At 32.7% G+C, this 25,041-nt stretch overlaps 1 protein-coding gene across 4 annotated transcripts; it reads left to right on the top strand.

Moving 5' to 3' along the window:
- Nucleotides 1-7,886: 7,886 nt before the first annotated feature.
- LOC122295170 lies at nucleotides 7,887-16,306 on the top strand. 4 transcript variants are annotated; one of them, XM_043104250.1, is made up of 7 exons: nucleotides 7,890-8,122; nucleotides 9,261-9,787; nucleotides 10,047-10,196; nucleotides 13,220-13,324; nucleotides 14,168-14,209; nucleotides 14,334-14,770; nucleotides 15,600-16,306. In XM_043104250.1, exons 2-7 carry the CDS (start codon nucleotides 9,277-9,279, stop codon nucleotides 16,182-16,184), a joined length of 1,830 nt encoding a protein of 609 aa, XP_042960184.1. In that variant the 5' UTR covers nucleotides 7,890-8,122; nucleotides 9,261-9,276; the 3' UTR covers nucleotides 16,185-16,306. The 4 variants fall into 4 exon arrangements, with proteins under 4 accessions (XP_042960187.1, XP_042960186.1, XP_042960185.1 ...); XM_043104252.1 differs by lacking the exon at nucleotides 10,047-10,196 and having other exon boundaries at nucleotides 7,888-8,122; XM_043104251.1 differs by lacking the exon at nucleotides 14,168-14,209 and having other exon boundaries at nucleotides 7,889-8,122.
- Nucleotides 16,307-25,041: the final 8,735 nt, after the last annotated feature.

The raw sequence follows: 25,041 nt of genomic DNA, 5'->3' as shown, positions 1-25,041 counted from the left end.
CTTGATCTTAAGAAAGTTTTCATGTCTTATACAATGTAAGATGTATAAGATGTATAATACATACTATGATATACAGAATGAAATATGATGAATTACATACTTGCAAATATCAGGACGTGCATGGTATATAAATATTGACTTTTCGAGAATTGGCTTTAATAATAATATATATAACTAGCTAACGTATGCTAATCCTAATTAATGATCAAGTTCTTTACTTTGTAGTGTTGCTTCCAAAACCTCACTTCATAACATATTACCTATACAATATACTGTGCATTACTAAATTTAACTCTTACAATTTATTATAGTAATTTGGTTGTAAAAATTATACTTAATAGTTTAAATCCCATAAATATTGCTTGTCAGTGTGAATTTACCTCATCCCTTTAGAACAAACTCCAAATAATAAATCCCGAATGCAAAGCTTAAAGTACGTTGACATGTTTATGGCATTAACGTAATAATATTTAAAGCGTTTTGTTAGTTTTGTATGTTTTTTTATATATTTTATTAATATGATTGATTAAAATATTTATTTTATATTAAAAAAATAATAAATATTTTTGTTAGTTAAGTGTATAAGAAATAAATAAAAATAACTGAACAAAAAATTTTTGATATTTAAAAGACTTTAGGATGCCTTTTGGAAAAGAAACTTCATGGGATAAGTGGCATTATAGTAATATACAAAGAAATAAATGTGGATGGTTTAGGTAGCTACGGTAATTTCCTTCCGAAAGTAAACTGGACCATGTAAAGCCAAGAGAAAACAAAGGATAAGAATGTAATTGAAATTAAAATTCTCCGAGAAATTACAGCATTATTAGTATTCTTCAATTTTCTACAACGCACTAATACAATAATATTATCTTAAATATTTATTTTAGTTTTGATTTTGATTTAATGCGTTTAAAATTTTTTTAAAAAAATATTATTTTATTAAAAAAATTGTAGAAAAATTATAAATAAATAAATAATATTAAATAAAATTATTTTTATATATTTTATTGATATAATTAATAGAAATAATTTATTTTTAAACATAATTAATCATATATGTATATAAAAATAAGTGCACGTGACATTTTTGTAAATGAACGGTATAGCTATGATTACTCAATTTCTCCTTGTGCTTTACGGAAGCCAGACGACACTTTTGACAAGGGACTGACAGCAACCATCACTAAGCAGTAAGTATGTGATGTTAAAAGAGGTAGAGAAATATTTTTTATAATCAGTAAATACAGTCGGTAGTTGTAGAGAAAAAAATAAATTAATATGATATCTACATAAAAAAAAATTATTTTTATAATTTTTTTTTATTCACGTAGGTTCTCCTGAATATAAAATAATTTTTTTATAATTTTTTTTTATTTATTCCGTATAGCTGATTGCATATCAATTATATTTATTGATTATATGTAGTAAAACCCAATAGAAAGCAGAGAAGAAGTACAGTGGTGTTCGGCACAGAGATCGAGAGAGAAGGACTGAGCGACGACTGCAATAATGCAATTCCAATTGACGACTCCAGCGGTACAGAGAATACACCATACCTAAACATGTGGGTTGAGATGTTCTCCAACTCTCTGTCTAACTTGGATGGTATAATTTCATAAAAGAAATTAGATATAATAATAAAAGTGTGAAATTCATATTATACCATATATAGTCTCATACATGGTATACACTATCTCTCTCTCTTAACCCTTAGTAGTTAATCCCCATCACAATCTTTCTCTTCCCCTCCCTCGTTAGAATTGCTCTTCTAATCATTCCTTCTCTTTTTATCCTTTTTAATTTACACATTTGAGGTACATATATATTATATCTGCACACAAAAATATTTTAATGAAATAAAAAATAATGCATTCAAATTACGTAGTTTTAGAAGTTTTAAGATCAAAATACAGATTTGGCTAGGTTTCTACTTTATTCAAATTATGTGTTCGTACTTGAAAGCTTGAAAATTATGACTTATATATATATATGCGTGTGTGTGTATATATTATTTTGTGTAAGGTTAGGTTTTTGGTCTTTCTAATATTACCCAGTACTCCAATCTTAAAGTAGGTACTAACAAAGATAATTTAACTCCATGAAAACTGTTTACAAAGAACCATGAGGACATGATGGAAAAGGAAGAGAAATGGATGAAAGACACAGCATCGTCATGTACAGTGGTGGGTGCTCTAATTGTTACATTATGTTTACTGTAGCTTTTTACGGTTCCAGGTGGTTATGACCAAACTTCAGGCCTTCCAATATTCTTAAAGAAAATATCGTTTATGGTCGTTATAATATTCGATGCATTGTCCTTTTTTTTTTTTTTTTACCTCAACTTCAATTTTGATGTTTTTGAAAATTCTCACATCACGTTATGCAGAAGAAGATTTTCTTAAGTCTTTGTCGATAAAGATGATTCTAGGTCTTTCCGCCCTTTTCTTATCTATTACAACCATGATGATAACTTTTTCTACTGCTTTTTTAATCATGCTATGTGACAAATTACCGATTGCAATTCCTCTCAATTGTTTCATTGGTGTTCCAACAGTCACTTTCGCAAGGATTTAGTTCCTCATTCTTAAAGATATGTTCATGTCGACTTATTTTCCAAGCATCTTCAATAGAAAGATGAAGCTTGATTTTAAGTAATCCATTGTGCAATATGGTGTTTTGCAATCTAAAATTAAGATCTCTTCGGTGGCCGGCAAAACAAGAGATTGCATGCTTCTAGCTGGCTTGAGGATACAAGGAAGAAGGCTTGAAGTTTGTGAGAATAATAGAGATTCATAACTTTCTTCATTATCTCACAAGTTTAAGGGCTTGAGAGAAATTTTAAATATTTCTTGTTTGGCACGAATTTGTGTTTAGTGTGTTTTGTAAGAATAGGATGTATTAAGATTTTAGTGTGTTTTGTTATCATCACTATCACTCTCCTATCCACTTTTTGTTTCCCATTGCAAGGCCATCCATGCTCTGCCACAAAGATTTCGATAGTCCAATGAAAAATAGTCCTTAATTTTTTTCTCATTAATTTAAAACTAATGAGAAATAAAATATAAAATATAAAAGAAATTGAAATGAAGAAGATAAAATGAGGGAGAGAGACTTTGAGAGCCACGTCCTTGTTATTCTCAATTGTGGTTTTTATTTATTTGTCAGGGTTCACACCATTTAGTCCAAATTATTAAGCAATAAATATTCTAAATAGCTTTAAAATTCTGAATATTGAATATCAGACTATCATTGTGAATGTAGGGTCCTAATATTAAAAAGCTCATATATTAGTGTCATTGTCAATGTAGGATTCTTTGGATAGAAACTTGAAGATCTTCATGTTTCTATTTGCTCTGGTCTGTTCATTGAGTTTTTGAAGTTTTCTTTATTTCTTGTTGTAGTTTTTATTTGTTAAACATAGGTTCTGCTTTATTAGGCTTTTGCATTTGCTTTTTCATGTTCGAAGTCTATGTCTTGGATTACGTCTCTAATATGATTTCTTTTTTTCTTTTCTCTTAAATTATGGGTTGAAATCGATTGGCGTTATGTAGTCAGACAATTGTGTAATTGCTTTATGTATTATAATATAATGTAAAATGTGTAGTTTTCTACTTTTATGTAATAGGTTTCAATACTATTTTTATTTTATATTTTGTAGAAAATTATTTCCGGCAATCAAAGCCAATAAATATTTGCGGCCACACAAATTGTCATAAAAAGATATTTGCGACCTTTTGTAACCATGTTTTATACAGTTTTGCGGCTAGACATATGACTTTTTGTGGCAACAAATATCGCCAAAAACGTTCACTATATTTGAATTTAGAAATCCTTATTATAAATAAATTTATAGCCCTTTAAGATCAATTTCTAATGTATCAATAATCACATTAATATGATGTTTGAATAAAAAGTTACAATCAAAATATTAAAGTATGTCCAAACTGTCTCCTAGCAAATTTAGAATTTGGATTTCTTGCAGTTTCTTTTTGTGATTTTTATTTATTTATTTATTATTTTTATCAAAATTACTCTCAAACCCCATGAAATTCCTCATTTGAACTTGACTGAGATTTGACTTGCTGTTTTATAAATTCTGAAATTAAACATAAAAAAAAATGTTTAGGAGTATTCCAATGTAAATAGAAACTCAATTCAAGAATACACATTAATTCTTATGATATCTATTTATATTTTAACATTTTAATCCAATAATAAGTATTTAGAGTACACTTCCACGCACTCATCACACCCCCCAACTTACTCATTGCTAGTCCCTAGTAATTTTTATGTCAAAACAATGAAATAGATCAAAGAAAATCATACACAAAGGCCACCAAGTCACACTTTTCAAATTCACATGTCAAAACAATATAAGGAGTTCAATAACTCATCAAGATCAATCCACCTATAGCAATCCACAGAGTATGTGTGTGTTCTCCGAACTATAACCATCTTACCACTAACTTTGACATATATAACATCAAGAACGTTTCAAGCAAAAGGTTCAACTCCACTCAGTCCATCCTACATGCATTCATAGTGGATGGTTGCGGGTTGGGCTTGGAGAGTTGCGGTTCACCACTACAAGCACCGATCTGCTCATCTTTACCATGGAGTGTTGTGGGTCGGACTTGGAACACCGGAAATTATAGTTCAGTCCTTTATTTGACTAGAGAAAAAACACACAAAACAGAGAGCAAAACATAGACTTAAAAAAGAGAAAAAAAAAAAAAAACGAAGAGGTTGGAGGTTTGGGGGAGGGGGGAGGGACTCCCCCTCTCAAACTAGTTTCGATTTGGAGGAATTTTTAGAGAGAAGTTAGAGGTTCTCTTTCTAGAATTTTTTTTTTAAATTATTAAAAACTATTTTCTTTTACTTTGAAGGAAGCGCTAGGAACATAAATTCTATAAATAAAATCATTTTGTATTAAAATACTGAGATCATAAGATATTGCACTGAAGTATTTATTAAAATTTCTCAAAATTTATGTCATAACAATCATAATTTAAAATCTTTGTACATGATCTAGGCCACCGTCATGTCTCTTTAGACTAAGTCCTGTCTATCAACTCTACTTTCACAAATATTTTGATCTAGGATGGTTTAAAAACTTAAAAAAATAAACTAAAATGAATCTATGACTCAATAAAAAACTCATAATAATTTAAACATATTTATTATAATATCTTCATAAAATATTTTATATTGAGAATTAAAATTATGACTGATTATAGTGATGCTTATATTATGCTTGATTGATTTACCTGACATGTTTAGAGAAAGCTACAGTAATCAGTCATAAACATAATGTCTTCATCGTTTAGAAAAGCTACAGTAATTTCCTTCAAAAAGTAAGCTGGACTATGTGGAGCGAAGAGAAAACGAAGGACAAGAATGTAATTGAAATTAAAATTCACCGAGAAATGACAGCATTATTACATTCTACAATTTTCTACAACGCATTAATACAATAATATTATCTTAAATATTTATTTTAATTTTGATTTTGATTTAATGCGTTTAAAATTTTTTAAAAAAAATATTATTTTATTAAAAAGTTGTAGAAAAATTATAAATGAATAAGTAATATTATATATAATTATTTTAATGTATTTTTTATATATTCTGTTAATATAATTGATAAAAATAATTTCTTTTAATATATAATTAATCATTTCATTAAAATGTATAAAAAAGTCTATAAAAACAAGTGTACATAAAAGTTTTGTAAATGAATGGTAAAGCTATCCTTGCTCAAATTCTCCTTGTGCTTTACGGAAGCCAGACGACACTTTTGACAAGGGACTGACAGCAACCATCACTAAGCAGTAAGTACGTGATGTTAAAAGATAACAGCAAAGCAGAAGTACAGTGGTGCTTGGCACAGAGATCGAGAGAGAAGGACTGAGCGACGACTGCAATAATGCAATTCCAATTGACGATATTTGTAATTGTAATTATATAATTATCTTATAATCTTTTTAAAAAAGATAAATTAATTCGAGATTTATATAATAAAAATTAATTTTTTTAATTATCAATTTTATTTTTTTAAAGTGATTATGTGATATTTATATATTTTATAACTGTATATAATATTACTTTAAAAAAAAAAAGATGAAAAGTGACAGTCTTATCCTTAAATTCTAAAATAATTTTAACCCGATTAATAAATAATAAATGAGATTTGATGTGATTATTGAGTCTAATTAAAATTTTTAGACAATTTGTATAATTTATTACTCGTAAACTTATCTAATATAGTTCATTAAATATAAATTAAACTCCTTGAATATAAATTAGACTCAATAAAAATTATCAATATTTCGATTTTAGAATTACTAGGTCAGGTCGTTATATCATGATTTTAAATTCTCAACATGAAAAATTTTATGAAAATTTTATGTTTATTACGTTTACATTATGATGAATTTTTTTAATTGAATTTTTTTATTTATTTTAGTTTTGTCTCATGTTTTTTAACTATCCAGATGAAGATGATCAGTACGAGTAGGCAAACAAGAATTAGATGAAGCAATTGGATTTAATTCTAGACTTTAATTATTTATTTAGTTTGATTTATTAGTCCTGAAATTTCATATCTGAATATATGTATGTAAACACGGTGACACTCCTAATCTTAAGGAATGGGCTGTGACAGTCATATCCTTTGCTGATAGGTGTATGTCATCGCAACTGGAGGGGTGTCTTTATCCCCATCGGTTGGGCTTGCTATGGATAATAAAATCCCATTGACTCTGCAAGCAAGGAGTATATGGTATTCCCGCCTTTAGAGGATCGTGTTCCCCAATCCTGAGTAAGTATGGTAATTGTTACCATTGACCATAGATCATATCCCACATAAGGAAGGGGCAATATACTCGTCCAAGGATGATAATCATTTCCTTTGTGAATATGACTCCCTCTCCCAATAATCGGGATATCAAGATTGAAAGAAAAGATAATACTATTATTTAAATAATACTTATTTCTATATAAATGGTCGACGGTGGTAAATTTGATGTAACTTTCTATAGATCTTTCATAATTAATGGTTCTCTCTATTTTTCATTCTAACTTGAACATCAGAGATGTATTAGGCACACCGGATCAGATCGTTTCTTGGTGCAAGTTAGTATCGAACCAAGGTCCGAAATACATCCTCTACGGCGACCATCACCAATCTTTCAATGCCTAGTCGAGTTCACACTTCGACTTTGTCATTGAAGCACATGATATTTCCATCTTCATGACCAGCAAATCAACTCTTCTTTGTTGAAGGACTATTTATGTTGGATTAATTTTCAGGAAATTAAGAATTAAGATTTAATTTTATTGTTATTAAGATATTTGAATTTTGTAATTATCTAAAGATTATCTTCTTCCTTCTTTATGATTGCTGAGTCATATTTTATATGTGAACTTGTTTTACTCCTGATGAGCTGCTTCCAATAAACTAGAAGGAGGTAATTTTTATCCAACGATAACATATAATATACCATAAAGTAAGTTCAAAGCTGTTGGTATTATCGCACACGACACAATTACAACGGGCCAGCCTTTAATGATTATGGTACTTCCGAATCTTTTCAAAATGTTACAGCACGGATAAAGATGATTTGAATGATTTCTATTCCAAAATGCAAAATTCCAAAATGATGATTTGGATATTATCGCACACGACACAATTACAACTGGCCAGCTAGTAATGATTATGGTACTTCCGAATCTTTTCAAAATGTTACAGCACGGTTAAAGATGATTTGAATGATTTCAAATGATTTTTGAGATTAAATTGATAGTAAAAGTCTATTTTTTTTTACAGTAAAAAAGCAAAATTTTAAAATGCAAAAAGATGATTCGGAATCTCAGGGCATCTGCTTTAGACATAAAAAAGAAATGATAGACCCCAACAGGATTAATTCAATTATTTGGATCACGAACGTCTTCCACTACTGAAGAAGCGATAAAGAAGGAATTCCAAGGCATATTTGAGTCGTGTGCTGGTCATCATTTCTGCAAGACTGATCGTCAGTGCTCTTTCGGAGACTACAAGATCAGACTAAGAAGCCAACAGATAACTTTGGAGAAAATCCCTCCGATCCAGTCCAGCGTCGTAAGTATTAATTACCTAGCTGTGTACATCATGATGAGAGTAATGAAGCCGTGCTTGTCAGTTCATAAGAGCTGTTTTCTATAATTAAAGATAAATCTACTATTTTCAAGTTCCTATTTAATGAGTTTAGGCTCCGATTTTTAAAATCAGCAATCACGTTAAATTAAATCCAAGGGTGTATATTTTTTTATATATATAAGCGATTGGCGGGATGGATCAAGATCCAAACCAAAACTTTATTATTTGCAACAGATAAGATATAATGTAGACATAAAACACAAAACGACAAAAATTGTTGGATACTTTGTTCTTGACGAGTCTTAAGAGTATTAATTAGCCATATCATGTCCGTGTTATATAAATTTTGTTCAAGATGCGGAAAAATTGGTAAATTTATATTGGGATAGCCAAGTATATATAAAAGCCATCTGAGTCGAGCTATAATAAATGTTCATATATGTTAGTAAGTTCATTTAAATCTTACTTGTTATTTTCTCACTCCTGCGCGGGATAAGCAGTAACATTAATTTTCACTGCAACTCCGATCCTGATGATCTCACTTTTCAAAAACCAAAAAAAGTGAGAAACTTTACCTAAAGAGTCTAAAGAGTCTTTTTAACTTTTTTCTTTAATCCACAAACTACGAATTGAGATCATATTTGTGATGATGTGACAAGGTATAAGTTGTTGAATCCCCCATCCCTAATTATATATCTCTCGTTAAAAAAATATAATGCTGCTTTCTCATTAAAAAAAAAAAAGAAAAAGAAAAAAAAAATAGTTGCAATACTTGTATAATTAGTTTTTTTTTTTTTTCTCTCCATACGTTAGAATATTATATTAATATAATGCTATAAAAACGTTAATTTTTGGCATCCAAATGTCTGCCAGCTTGACTTGTTAATTGATACTACATATTTATGACATACGTAGGTTCCTTGTGCATGTATGTTTATAACTTATTGGGACACATAAATAAAATACAAAATTATTAAAGTTTTTCATAATTTAGTTTCTCAACACCACTTGAATAAAATCAGGCCATTAAAACATCTTAATTGATCAAATTATTTTATTATTATTTGCAGAATTTTGAAATACAAATGAATTCTTTGTTCTTGAATACTTAACATTGCAGAGAAAGTAAAGAAAAAATGGCAGATTGTCAGGATGCTATGCTTTCAAGCTTGTACGATGCTATGCGAGACGGTAATTTGGATGAGACAATAATAAGGATTATTGAGTCTCTAGACCCCGAAGCATTGAAATTGAAAATCTCAGATAAAGGCAAAACGGCTCTTCACACTGCTGTTACATATGGACATGAACGTATAGTGGAGGAGCTGGTGAATCGGATGTCAAATGATCATGAGAGCTTGGCCATGTATGATAGTGACGGTTACACAGCTCTAAACTTGGCAGCCGTGCTTGGAAAATGGCGAATGGTGAAGTGCATGCTTCGAATAGACTTTGACTTGATTAGCATTAGACATTCCAGAGAGAAAGATCTTCCAGTTGTTATGGCTATTGATTTCGGGCAAATAGAAATGGCGCGCAATTTGTATTATCTTGCTGCAAATAAAGGTTTAATTTCACAGAATGATAATCAGGAGATTCAAGACTGTGCTACGCTTTTTACCCGTGCCATATATACTGGAACTTTGGGTAAGAACTCGTGTTTTACTATCTGGTAATAGAAATGTTTGATAAGATATTAAGAACTTCTATACAATATCATGTGGAATTAGTTAATTTATTACAACCCTCGTGAATATAGAAATTTGTTTTAGTCTAAACTTAAAACTTCTAATCGATTAATTGGCTGTCGTTATTTTCTTGCCATATATATAATAATAATTCCTCTTTGACGATTTTTATGCAAATTTTGTACGTGATGCGCCTGGTATGTACGACACATTAACAGATATTGCTTTGGAATTAATCCGAACCTGTCCAAATTTGGCACTGGCTCTTGACAAGGATGACAAGTCTCCCATCTTAGCATTGGCCTCTATGCGTCATTCCTTCCCAAGTGGAATTCAGCTCGGGTTTTGGAAGCAACGCATCTACTCCTGTATTACTACCCTGATCCTTTAATTATCCTGCTTTACATTTTAATATTATTCAATATTAATGGCTCATTTTAAAAAACACCATCAATAATATGTATTGGATTACTTTTTCTAATTAGTAATTAAAAAAGAAATCAAGCGATCCATATATTCTCCTAAACATATATTCTCCTGCGGTTGCATGTGTTTATTAAAGATAATTTGGGATAAATATATAAAGATTCTCAAACTATTACAACATTAATTTCCTATCACCCCAAAAATTGTCAATTCTAACAATTGTTCCCTCAAATTATGAAAAGTTAGCAATCTCCCCCCCTCCGTCAAAAATTGGCAGATACCCCTTGCTAAAACATTAGAAATTGAACAACAAATATTGAAAAATTCAAATATTTAGAAAAAAAATACTCAAAAAAATTCAAATATTTGGATGGTGAGATGAAAATTTTTAGTTTTAGGTGAAAGTTTAAAATATTATTTTTTAGTATTATTATTGTTTAGGATTTGGAAAAAATAGGCAATTTAAGATTTGAAAAAATTGAATTGTTTATTATATTTTAAGTAAAAATTTGAAAAAATTATATTGATGAGATGAGAAGAGAATTTTGTATCTTATCTTACTTACAAACCTGTCTAATTTACAAAATATATTTCTTAACAATATTTCTCTTTAATTTTTAGAATAATTATTTTTATCTTAAAGAATATTTATGTGGAAAAAATAGTATTTAAAACTTATTATTTTTATTTGATAGAGTTATTTTGTAATTTTAAAAATATTTTTAGGGGTAATTTTGTCTTCTTAAGAGAAAAGAGGCTACCTTGCAATTTTTTGGCAGTTTAAGGGAATTGATTGTCAAAATTGATACTTTGTGGATGTGATTGTAAATTGGGTGGTAGTTTGAGAGTCTTTGTATATTTTCTCCTATAAATATAGAACACAATTTCATGTATTTAAAATCACATATATATATATATATAAATGATTATTTTTTTTTAAAAGGACATCTCATTGATAAAATAGATCAATTACAAAGTTTGTTTAATAAGACATTACCTAAGATAATCTCAGGACTCTCTTCGATCATTACAATCTTACTCTCATAACGGAAACTTAACTTAGCTAACTGATGTGCCACACAATTTCTATTTCTTGGAACCCATGACACCTTCCAATCTGCCCTCCTTCGAAGTATTTCTTGTATATCTTCCACAATTTGTCCAAACCAAAGCCAATTTTCACCCTTAGCGTTCACTACCTTCACAAGCACCTATACATCACCTTCAAAGATAACATTACCAAAGTTAAGTTCACTACATAGTTCCATAGCTCTACTCAAAGCAAAACATTCGGCTAAAACTAGTTTTGAATGAAATGGCTTGTTGACAAACAACAATGCCAATATCTCCCCTTCATGATCACGCACAATCACCCCAATTCCCATTCTCCTTGCACCTTCATCAACTGCTACATCCCAATTGGCCTTTTAATAAAACCTTCAACTGGTCTTTTCCATCTTTGAGCAATATGCCTTTCGGATCACCCTTGATGAACTCCCTGCCCTTTCTCCTGTGCTTCATGAAACGTCTCCAATAGCTCATCATTACCTTGAATTATCTTCCTAGGAAACACCATCTTGCCTTGAAACAGAAAGTTATTTCTTCTTAGCCAGATCCTCCATATAGCAATAGCTACCCATTTTAGTTCAACTTATGTCAAACAATCACTAAATCTCTTCCATAGCTCCTTGAATTCACTTTCATTCACACTCAATTTATAAACTGGGCTGGTATTGTCCACCCATGTCATTGGCTGCAATACACCTCCATAACATATGAGTGACTGTTTCTTCCTCTTCCTTACATATCATACACAAAAGATCCTTAAGAAAATGTTTCTCATAAAAGGTTCTACCTAGTTGGCAGCACATCTTGACATACTTTCCACAAAATGTGTTTCACTGTCCCTGGAACCTCCAAGCTCCATAGCCTCTTCCAACATTTCTTTAATCCACTCACCATTGAGGAGTCACTCCTCTTCATTCTCTATTGTTGAAGTGCAGTATAATACCCACTTTTCACAATATAAGACCCATCATTTGTATATCCCTAGTAACATTTATTAGGACCTCCAAGATGACTCATGGGTAAATTACAAATGTGCTTAGTTTGCTCATTCTCAAAAATCTCTGTTATTAGTTCTTTGTTCGATCCATGGCCATCAACATTAATAAGCGTATGAAGACATGCATCTTGATCTAAGATGCCATTTATGCCCCAAAATCTTTACATTCTGATCATTACCCTCTCTCCACCTTAGACCTTCTTTCAACAACCCAATGGCTACCATAAGCTTCTCCAAATCAAAGATGGACCCCTACCCAGCTTAGACTCCATGATATTCCTCTACTTGTAGTACTTTTCTTGAAAAATCTGAGCAACCAAAGAGGAAGGACGCTACATCATGCACCAACATTGCTTGGCAAGTAAAGCTTCATTGAAGCTCTCCAAGTCCCTAAACCCTATACCACCCTCATTCTTTGGTTTCCCCATTGTGCCTCAACTCTTCTAGTGAATCTTTCTCTCATTGTCTTTGCTGCACCCACCAAAATTTTGAGATTAGACTAAAGTGAAGGTAATATAAATGAATTTGAAGTATAAATCCATGACTACTTTCGATAAAGTGAAGGTAATATGAATCTAAAATTATATACAATGCAACTCAAGAATAATAAATATAATATGAATCTAAATAATTTCAATAAGAAGGCATTTAATGTATTTTACTTCAAATATCATCATAGTTTTGCAAAGATTCTCTTTTACTAAAATAAGAAAATATAATTAAGTTATAAAGTTGATGCTATACTTTAAGTTATTTATTCTCTTATTTCTTTGTTATCCTAGGGCATACTAAACATTTGATTTGCCGTTATAAAGAAGATTGATCACTCAAAACCGAGAATATAATAAGTTGTACTATATTATTAATTGGATTTGTTAATTAATTTTGCTTGCTAAAAAGGTATGCGCATTCCACCTGTACCTCCGACTAGTAGTGAGACTCGTTTGAACATTTTAAATGAAGGACAATGCCAAAGGAATCAAAAAGATCAAAATATCATATCAGGTATGCTAATTTTTTCTTAGCTTACTTTCCCATAATATTCAATTTTTCTTTTATGATAATCAGCTATGATCTAATACTAGGTATATAAGATTTTGATAGCATGGAGTTTTACTGATCCTTTGAAGCCACATAATTTGTTCCTATCAAACGACGATTATTTAGTCCATTAATCGAAGCCTTCACAAACATATTTTTCAAAAAAAATAAAAATAAAAAGATAAAAAAAATTTAATTGAATAATTTAAATTATGCAAGTCACATTTTTGAACAAATCTAGTTAATAATTTTAAAAATAGAGCAAATAACAGTTAATGCATAAGATTTTTATTTTTTATTTTTTTTTTAATTTGTTCAGGATAAGAATAAAGAGTTTTTTTTCCTTTTTTTAAAAAAATAAAATAAAAGTTTTCATTCTTCGATTACTAAAGTACTACGCGGTATGAATTACTAAATTTTCAATCTAATTAAAATTTTTAAAAATTCATATTTTTTAATATTTACTAACCTTACCTTTCATTAATATAAGAATGGATGATGTGGTATCAACATATATGAGCAAATGCCCTACTTCCAAATTATTAAGTTAAATATGCTAGCTACAAGTTAGTAATTTAATTTGATATGTTATTATTTTTAATTAGTTAATTAAAGCTATATAATATTAAAGTATTAATTATTAATTTACTGGCTGCATATAATATTAAAGTTCCTCACTACACAGAAACTAGTGGGAACTTGCAAAACCTGCGAATTAGTATGTAAAAGAATAAATATTTTGCTTATAGCTTGGTTGAATATAATAAAGTTCCAGCTCACTTCACAATTTTTTTTTTTTCTTTGCAGTACTTTCAAGAAGTTGTGCCGTAGGAGTACTCAACTTCTTTGGTATACCCCGTACAATCCATCAAATTAATTATTCACTAATTTTTTTTTTTTTAATTCTTATTAGTTTATTTATAATTTTCATCTAGTTAACTAATTGGCAATGTCTCGATCATAATTGTCAAAGGAATCATGCAGTTGTACGAAATGAAGAAGATCCACGACCAGTACAATGAACTTCTTTCTCTCATGTGTAAAGTGATATCAAAATCAACAACTCAGCAACTTCTAGATGGTCTGGTTTATTCTGCCATTTGCCGGGCTACCGAGAACGGGATTTTCGAGTTTGTTTCTAAGATGCTTGAAGTAGACCAACAATTTATATGGGCCCGAGATGGATATGAAAGAAACATATTTATGCTTGCAGTCTTGCATCGTCACGAAAAAATCTTTAGCATTCTATACTCCAGAGATATGATGATGAAGTACAACTCCTTGACATGTTTATTAGATGTCAATAAAAATAACATATTACATATGGCAGGGATGATGGAACATTCCACTAGGGTTAATCAAATCCCAGGGGCAGCTTTACAAATGCAAAGAGAGTTACAATGGTTCAAGGTACTCTCTCTCTCTCTCTCTCTCTCTCTCTCTCTCATGTTGTAGGTGATAAGCAAAAAAAATAAGTTTATAAAATGACTAGCTCATAATCAGCAGCCTTGTACAATAATTGCCTGAGATTTGTGCAGTGTTTGAGAGTTGAACTTAATTAACTATTCCTTATCATACTCCTAGATTGGAGCAATAGTTAATTAAGATTCTCTCAAGTTCTTGTTAATTCTAACTTGAGTACCTCAAGTGAAATCGAAATAAAAATATGAAGTAGGCCCTTCCAACAAGACTCGACCCCGAGTCTACATTAACTTTTCAGCTTAATATATGGTATAGAGAAAGAAACATCAATGCCACATTGAAGATCTATTACATGCAGGTGAAATATTAGTCTTTTATAATTCTTCCAATGCAACATCATCCTGTTGCGGTCCGATCTTTTTCCAAATTGGGACTCCAGGCATGTTGGCATTTCAGATCTTGAACAATATTTTAACAAGTAAAAAGCATGAAAGGAAAGATTGTCATGAGACCTTTTCTATCTTTATTTTTTGATCTGGTCGTAGAAGGCAGAGGTTGAGGTACTGGGATATATAAGGATTAATGGTCTTATAGATTATCAATTCCAGTCATTTCCTCTATCCTTGTACATGTCCGAAATATACAGATATACATATATATTTATATATGCACTTAGCACTATATATTCAATGGAGCTGATGACGATTTAGCATGGACTAGGCAGATTAATCTAATTTGGAAGCATTGACCTCGTTAAATTACCATTTCTTCTATGTGAGGTTAGATTTTCACTGTCTTTCTAATACTATCCATGCAGGAGGTCGAGAGACTTGTCCATCACAAGCAGAAGGAAAGTACCAATGAGAATGGTTTCACTCCCCGACAATTGTTTACGAAAAACCATGAGAACATGATGAAAGAGGGAGAGAAATGGATGAAGGACACAGCAACGTCATGTATGGTGGTGGGTATTCTCATTGTTACCATTATGTTTCAAGTGGCCTTTACCCTTCCAGGTGATAACAACCGAGATTCGGGCCTGTTTAGGGTCTTTATGATATTTGATGCCTTGTCCTTCTTTTTATCCTCAACTTCTGTCTTGATCTTTTTGGGAATCCTTACCTCACGTTACACAGAAGATGATTTTCTCAAGAATTTGCCAAGGCAAATGATAATAGGCCTTTTCACCCTCTTTTGCTCTATTGCGACCATGATGATAACCTTTGCCAGTGCCCTTTTAATTATCCTAAATGAGCAATTAAGGATTTCAATTCCTCTTATTTGTTTGGGTGGTGTTCCAATCTTCTTCTTCTTATGGATTCAGTTCCCTATTCTTAAAGATATGATCATTTCAACCTATGGGCCAAGCATCTTTGACAGGAAAATGAAACCCAAATTATAAATTAGCTGCAATAGGATATCATCATGTATGTTAATTTGTTGTATGAATTATTGGCATATCAGCCAAAACTGAATATTTGTTCCCTTTTGTTGGGCCAATAACCAATGGATGGATTTTCAACATAGGTTTTTCTTGCATGTTTTGTGGTTAATTGTTTTCGACCTATTATCATTAATTCATCAATAAATTATTCAACTATTGTGATATTTGAACATTTTTACATACATTGTTGATATTGTTTCTATTCAATAATTTTGAGAAACAAGAAAATACTTCCACAATGGCTCAACCCTAATTACTTCCTAATTCACCTAATTACTTTCATTTAGATTTGTTTAAAATTCTTATTATTTTGTATATATCGCCATGTGGCATGCTACATTACATTTTTGTTAAATTAAGTTTCAAATGGAAGTTTGACGAAGGGACTCAATTAAAAGAATTACAAATTCAAGGATTAAAACTATCTCATTGAAAGATAAAGAGCATAACGATAACCGTGTAAAATAACCAAGTATCACTACATGACATCAGAGTTTTAGAGACAAAATTTTTTAGGAATGAATTAAATTTCTTTCCTAAAAATACTTGTTTGGGACGAAAATTAAATTTTATCTCAAAACATGGAAGCGGTTTTTTATGTGTTTGAACAAATAAATATATGTTCGAACTAGACTTTTTGGGATGAAATATGTTGTCTTAAAAAAAAAAAACTGTTCGAACACTTCAAAAAACGTTCAAACATGTTTTACTTACCATTCAAATGGTTACATAATGGTTCAAATAATACTCGTGGTGCGAATATATATACAATTGTGACAGGGAAAGGTAAAAACTGTTCAAACAAGAAATTTAGCCATTCGACCTACAATTTTGATGGGAAGTAGCGCATAATCCTGGCGGAGAAGTTGTTACACTATTCGAACTAACCCATACAAGTTTGAATAGTATTTTAACTCATGTTCGAATGTTGACAGGACCATTTGAATGAATGTTTTGGTGGGAAGTTATAAATAAATCTGGATGGTTGCTACATAGTTCGAATGGTATTATTATGTTCAAACAGAGCTCTAAACTATTTGAATCTTTATAATACGCATTCAAATGATGCATTCAAATATATTAACAATAAATATTATTTTAGTTTATTAATTATTATTTTCAAAAGCGAAAAAATCTACCTAAAAATATATCATATTCCTAGGAATTTTATATAATTAATTTAAAAATTAATTAATAAATTTTATTATGCTAAATAAAAATTTACAATTAAAAAGGCATTACCTTCTACGGAGTGTCATTTTTATATTATCATAAACTGGGAAGTAAAATAAGGAAAATGATTTTTGATAAAGAACAAGCATACTATATAATGAATAAAAAAGAAATATTAATTAAATTGATAACATGATGTTAATTACAAAACAAAAAGTCAAATAAAAAATAAAACTATTGTGTAAGATTATCCAGGTCCTCTTGGACGACAACAATACGTCCCTCAATCTCCTGCAGTCGAGAACCATGGTGGGCCAGTGATCTTCTTCATTTCCTAGATCAAAAGTCTGCGATGCTCATTGAGGAGTGATCGTATCTCCGTAATAGTAGCCCCTGGAACCTGTCTATCAACAATGGCACTAGTAGAAGCTGGATCATGCTCCATGCCAGTATCTTATGCTGCTAGAACATTAATACGAGCTTTCTACATGGGCCCTCTTCTCAGCCTAGCCCACTACAAATTATTATAGTGGTGTTCTGTTGCTATTTAGATCAGTCCAACTTAAAATTTGAACCCATCAAAAAAATTGACCCACTTTAAAAAAAAATATATATATATATATATATATTAAAAATAATTCAACACCAAGTCAAACTTAAAATACATGCATGACTTGATCTCTTTTAATCTGCATTTGAGACCACTAACCAGTTGACTACAAAACCAAAAATAAAATTTGAGGTTGAGAGGCATAGATGCTCGTCGAGGGATAATAGGTGGTGGGAGAAGGTGGAACCGAGAGCTAGAGAGGGTCTCACGTAAGGCGCTGCGTGTGTGTACTGGTTGTACACGGTGCACGTTGGTGATTCTTCGACGTGGTTGTGGGTGTCATCGGTGGCTAACGGCCAAGTGAGGCGGTTAAAGCTGTGGGATATAAAAGGAGACTTACGGTGTAACAACGATCCACCAGGGGCAGTGTGATGCCCCCAACTCCCACGTACGGACACGTGGAAATCGAAGCGTCGGGATGATAACAACATGGGTCACACATCCCATCGTCAAATGCCAAGTGTGTGTACATGCAACAAGTGTACAATAAAATCACGCAGCGGATAATAAAAGTCTTATAACTAAGTACCAGAATTTTTGTTTAAATACAAACTCGTTTAAATTACACATAATAAAATATTACAAGTCTCAAATACTGGTTCAAAACCACAATACAAGGCATAAAAGCTAGTAGAGATATTTTTTGACATAGACAACTACAAATCAAAATTCTGGCGGAGCCACCTCCTCGGGCTCAGCCTCCTCCTCCTCCTCAACATCTGCATCAAAATCTACGGTTCCAAAATGGTACTGCAGGTAAGTAATAAACCAAACAAACCTCAAGATAAAAAGTATATTCATGCCACAACAATATGCATGAAAATGATGCCATACGCATATATCCCAAAAGTCCACCTTTTCCACACACGCCAAAAATCCCATTTTGGCCCAAAACATTCCCTTTAAACGTAACCTCCCCATTATCCCAGATAATGACCCAAAAACCAAACCATCAGAGCATTGTAGGCGGGAATCGCAGGTGGGACTCAACCACCATCCCTGCTCACCACCATCCCTACTCACCACCATCCCTATGCGTGCACCGTAGACGGGAATCGCCGGCGGGATTCTACCATCATCCCTACGCCGCGTGCACCGTAGGCGGGAATCGCAGGCGGGACTCTACCACCATCCCTACTCACCACCATCCCTACGCGTGCCTCTGACTCAAACCAGTCAATCCAATCGTTCACATATACCATAAATCATTTCTCGCTTACAAGCCCAGTTTTCATTTTACAAACACATGTACATGCATGCAATTACACAAAAACCCAGTTTTTCCTTTTTAAACATGAACATGCATGCACTATACAATGCAAACATCAAGGCACAAAATCTCCAACAAATATCAACATCAACCAAACATAATTAACTCCATCCTCAAATCCATCTGACCCCTGACTCCTCAGACTTAGTCCGAAATAACTAACCAATCACAATTTATCGTTAAAGTAAAGATATATTTTAATCTAAAAGAAGGTTTGAAAAATGCTTACAGTGCTATATAATAATTTTTGAAGGATCAAGGAGCTACAAATGGCAGAGAAAAAGCAGCGTAACAGTGTAAAATACACTATGGCCATGGGTTGTAAAATACCCACTTTCGAACGAGGAAAAACCAAGACTTGTGATTGATAGGGAATGACTTAGAGGTGTTTATGAAGCTAATGGAAGTGAGAGTTGGCCGTGGGTGGCGGTGTAAATGGCGGTGGAAGCGAAAAAATAGCAAAATGGAGATGAGCTCGTGGGAGCTGCTCTGGCAATGGATCGGAGCTGGAAATGGGTGGTTTAGGACTGCAAGAGGTAGGTGATGAAGTGGTGAAGAGATGGTGGCCGGAGGTGGAACGACGGCGATGAAAAGGGGGAAAAACCGTGTGGAATGGTGGGGCTCTCGGTGGCTAACGACGGCAAGGGAGGGGCTGATATTTGGTGGGGAGGTGTGCAGCCGGAGGGGAGTCGACCGGTGGGGGCGGTGCAGGTCACGGCGACGAACTGGGCGGTGGAAGAAACGGACAGAAATGGGGGGTTGGGTCGCGCGCATGGAGAAACGGAGAAGGAAAAAGAAAAGAAAGAAAAAAAAGAAAGAAATAGAGAAGAAAAAGAAAAAGAAAAGAGGAAAAAGAAAAAGAGAAAAAGAAAAGATGGGGAAAAGAAATGAGATCCAATCCTCACTTCTGGAGTCCAGAAACTGATCCGACAAAAACAATTTTAAAAGTTATAAAATGATTAAAATAATTTAAACACCACATCAAGCTAAAATATAATAAATAACTAGTAAAAACAACAACATAATTTTAAATCCAAAAACAAGCTAAAATAAATTACACAGCAATTTAAACTCAAAACGATAATTAATATTAAGAAAGCTCTACAAAACAAATATCACAACTAAATAAATCTAATTAAAATATAATAATTTAAAATAAAAGAACTAATATTTTAATTAAATTAAAATATTCCTTCAGTGAAAATACACGTAAAAACGGGGTATCACAGGCAGCATCTAGCGGCGCAAGGGCCCTTTCGGGGAAGCAACCCAGAAATGTGCTGGTAGAGCTTAGTAGCGTTGGGCAGACGTGGAGTGGTACTTCGGTTGCTCTCGGGTTAGGTAAAGTTTCTTTGTTTTTTTTTTTTTTTTTTTTGTAATGGTGGGCATAGCTCTCTATTTCAGTGATGTAAAAAAGTGGTATTTGGTCCTCTTCCTAAGGGATGTTGGCGTGGTTGCAGCGATGTGGAGGGCAGCTCGTTGGCTTCTCCGATGCAACAATTTCAAGTATAGGAGTTGAAAGCTAAAAGAGACCGATTGGGTTCACGATGTTGAAAATTAAACTTGGTTTTATTGCAGAAACTAAAGGGATATTTTTTATCAGAATTTGAAGGGGCTACAGTTTATCAATTAGATTTTTATTGAGAAAGTTATGATCAATTAAGAAATTGTGCAAAACATCTAGAGGACTTGAATAGTATTAAATGTGATTAACTTAGACTCCAGAATTTTCTTTTGAATTTATAAGCACGTATTGGATCAATGTTTCATTGAATGAAAACAGAGTGGTGTATTCCTCTTTTACTTTTTTCTTTGTTGTTTGTCTCCATCTTGTTTCCAATAGATTGGCATCTAAGCATTGGTTCAAGAGAATGTCTTCTAAAGGAGCCACTCTTTCTTTTCAATACCCCCAACTCCCCAAGCCCAATTATGAGAATTGAGCAATTCGAATGAAGGCTATCCTTGGTTCCCAAGGATTATGGGAGATTGTTGAGAAAGGTTTTGATCAACCTCAAAATGAGGAGCCTTTGAATCAAGCCCAAAAGGAAGCCTTGGAGAAAGAAAGGAAGAAAGATCATTGTTTTAGATGATGACATGTTCGAGAAAGTTGCCAACGAAACAAACTGCAAGCAAGCATGGGATACTCTTCGAAATTCCATCATGGGGGTTGAAAAAGTAAAGAAAGTGTGTCTTCAAACTCTTTTGATGAAAGAGAGTGAATCTATTTCAGATTACTTCACAACAGTCTTGGCAGTGGTGAATCAACTGAAGAGGCTTGGAGAAAAATTAGAAGATGTTTGTGTTGTTGAGAAGATTCTCCGCTCTCTCAACTTGAAATTTGACCACATAGTGGTAGCCATTGAAGAATCTAAAGATTTGGAGATCATGTCCATTGATGAATTAAATGGATCCTTACGGGCTAATGAAGAAAGAATGAACCGAGGCAAGCAAGAGCAAGCCTTGCAAGCAAGGCTTTCATTGAAAGATAAAGGAGAAGCTTATGAAAACGGTAAAAGAGGCCAAGGACATGGAAGAGGTCGAGGCCGTGGACGATGACCTGGTCGTGGAAGAGGAAAAGCTGAGCAAAATTTTTCTCAAGAAGGAAGAAATCAAAATTCTTCAAGAGGACATGGAAGAGGAAGAGGAAGAGGCAACCATGAAAGATACAATGAGGTAAAGAATGACAAAAGTCAAATTGAATGATATTCTTGTGGAAAATATGGGCATTATTCTTGGGAGTTTCAAACCAAGAAAGTAGAAGAGGAGACAAAGCTCATTTTGCACAAGGAAGATGTGGAGGAGCCCTCATTATTCCTTATGCTTAAGGAAGAACCCAATGGTGAGAAGAGTACATGGTACCTAGATAATGGAGCTAGCAACCACATGACTGACGATAGAAGCAAATTCGTGGAACTTGCCACCAAAGTGACGGGCCATGTGCGCTTTGGTGATGAATCAAAGTTGGAGATTAAAGGCTAAGACACAATTTTGTTTGAGGTAAAGAATGGGAGCCATAAGGTTCTTCCTAATGTTTACTACATTCCTACGATGAAAAATAATATTTTGAGTATTGGGCAACTTATGGAAAATGGTTGCAAAATAAACATGGAAGATCGCTTTCTTTGGCTTAGAGATAAAGAAGGGAATCTTATTGCTAAGGCTTCTATGACAAGAAATCGCATGTTCTTGTTGGATATGAAGACCGTCGAAGCCATGTGTTTAAAGACTTGTGTTAAAGATCCATCATGGATTTGGCACATGAGATATGGGCATCTAAATTTTGGGGGGCTTAGAGATTTGGGAGCAAAGAAGATGGTGAAAGGTATTCCAACAATTGATCACCACGATAATTTATGTGAAGCTTGCTTATTAGGCAAGTGATTGAGTTGAAATATTGCATATTTTATATATTTAAAATTAATGTATTTTAAATGCTTTCTGACATTATTACTGGTTTTAAATGGAAAAATAGTTAATAAGTATAAATATGAGTTGTGATTTTTAATTGATTGATATCATGTTTATGCTTAATTTTATAACTATGATTTAATTGGACAATATTTCCTCACATATATAACATATTTTTGATAATCTATTTTTCTTTTAATTTATTTTTGAGTGTTAATTTTCTCTCCTTATTTTCAACTTAAATAAAATTTACATGAGATCCGGTTAAAACATTTGACCAAAAGCACATGCTAATTGAGAGGAAATACAAAGAAACATGCAGAAGAGAAGACAAAGAGAAGGAAGGAGGCGGTGTACTTGGGCAGCTGAAAAAAAATAAAGACAGATGACTTTGAACGTAAAATAATTTTTGGCGGACAACACATGCAACGTTAAATTCATATAAGGGGACGGGGAGCGGAACTTCAAAGCTAGAGTGAGAGAAGCTGGAAGGTGACTTTTACACGGGATGAGAGGGACAAATGCTTAGGGAAAACCAGAAAATAAAAGCGTAGACGGAGAAGGCAAGGCTGAGACGAAAACGAGGGAGGACTTACGTGAAGGGATGTTGAAGAAAGAGGAGTTAGACATAAGGCTGGAGAGAGGACGTAAAGCTGAGAAGGTTTTTACGGAAGAAAAAAAAGAAAACACTGAAGCAGCGGGCTGAACGGAGCTCTGGTTCCCATTGGGACGTTCTGCAAAAGGAAAAAAAATATAGAGTTGCTCTGTTTTGGAGGAGTAGAACAGAGTAGAGAGCAGTTTCATGTATGCCAGCTGGGTGGAGTTGGGACTGGTAGGTTCAGTGACTTCAAGGCATGGCAGAACGTAAAAAGAACTGTTCTAGTCTTTGGACATGAAAACAAAGGCATGGACGAAGAGGGGTCTTGACGTCTTGGGGAGTTTTCGTCCAGACCTTTGGAGGCGGCGGCTTGGTTTATTTCTTTTTCCTTCTGCAGTTCAGTTTTACATTTTTTCAGTCGGTCGATTTCATCATTTTTATTGGCCTTAGTGGCTTCTCGTTCTTTTTGGGTTCTAGACGGAGAACAAGGGGCCCTCAGCTGGTTTGAATTTAATTGGCTAGCTTGGGTTTTCCCTAACTTTTACTTTTTTGGTGGATGCTTTTCGTTTTGAGGAGGAACCAAGGGGAGTTAGCGTGAAGCTCTCTTGGCGTGATCATTTTATTTTTCATTTTCGCAGTTTGTTTTATTTTGTTTTAGTTTTCGTTCGGCGGCTAGTTATTTGTTTTGCTTTTGTTATACGTACGTTTTCGTTTGACGGGATTTGGTTTTCAACTGGGTTTCCAGATTTTAATGCTTCTAAGTTGTTTTCTAATATTTCTTGTGTTTTATTTTAGTTTTCTAATGAAGAATATTTATGTGATTTCTATAGCACTTGTGATGAACATGGTTGGCTAAATTTTCATACTAAGGTTAGAGGTGAAGTTTAATGATTTAAACATTGTTTTTGGATCAATGTAAAATTTCTTTTGTGAGCTTGATCGATTGAATGATTTTATTATTGAATATTTTGATTATCTATATATTTATCTTGATTGATTGTGATTTTCGAATACAGTGAATGCTTGAGGAATCCCTGTGATATTCAAATAGATTTGTGAATGTTTTAATCATCAATCGTTCATGCTCAATCATTAGCGACTATTTTTCTTGACCTTAAATGCTAAATTTTCCAATTAAACGGAATCATTATTCTAGTTTAATTGAAGTAAATTGATCGGAAACAATATTATAAATTATTAGACGGATCCTCGAAATCTTAGTCTTTCTCTATATCAATTCATTTTATCATTTTAGTTTTATTAAGTTATTTTATAAATCTTCATCTCAGTAATTTTATTTTATATTCGATTGCATGTTTCTTTTAGTGATTTCTGTTCATTGTTTGAATTTATTTTCTTTATCACAAAAGTCAATCCTTGTGGATTCGACCCTGTGAGGTACTACGACACCTGTATACTTGCAGGTAAAACTGCACTAAATTTTTGATTCATTAGTTTGAGTCAAAGTTTAGGTGCAACAGCAAGCATTCAAGAAAGAGTTTTCCCAAGCAATCCAATTCAAGAGCCACCGAGCCACTTCAACTTATTCATGTAGATGTTTGTGGCCCAATCAAGCCCTCATCTCTTGGTAAAAGCTCTTATTTTTGCTTTTTATTGATGACTATTCACGAAAAAGATAGGTTTATTTTTTGATGTAAAAGAGTGAGGCTTTTGAGACATTCAAAAAATTCAAAGCTCATGTTGAAAAAGAAAGTGGCTACGAGATCAAATCTCTAAGAACTGATAGAGGTGGAGA

The sequence above is a fragment of the Carya illinoinensis genome, chromosome 14, assembly GCF_018687715.1.
Source record: "Carya illinoinensis cultivar Pawnee chromosome 14, C.illinoinensisPawnee_v1, whole genome shotgun sequence".
Taxonomy (NCBI): domain Eukaryota; kingdom Viridiplantae; phylum Streptophyta; class Magnoliopsida; order Fagales; family Juglandaceae; genus Carya; species Carya illinoinensis.
The sequence above is the reverse complement of the archived record's forward strand: the minus strand, read 5'-3'. Positions and strand labels throughout refer to the sequence as shown.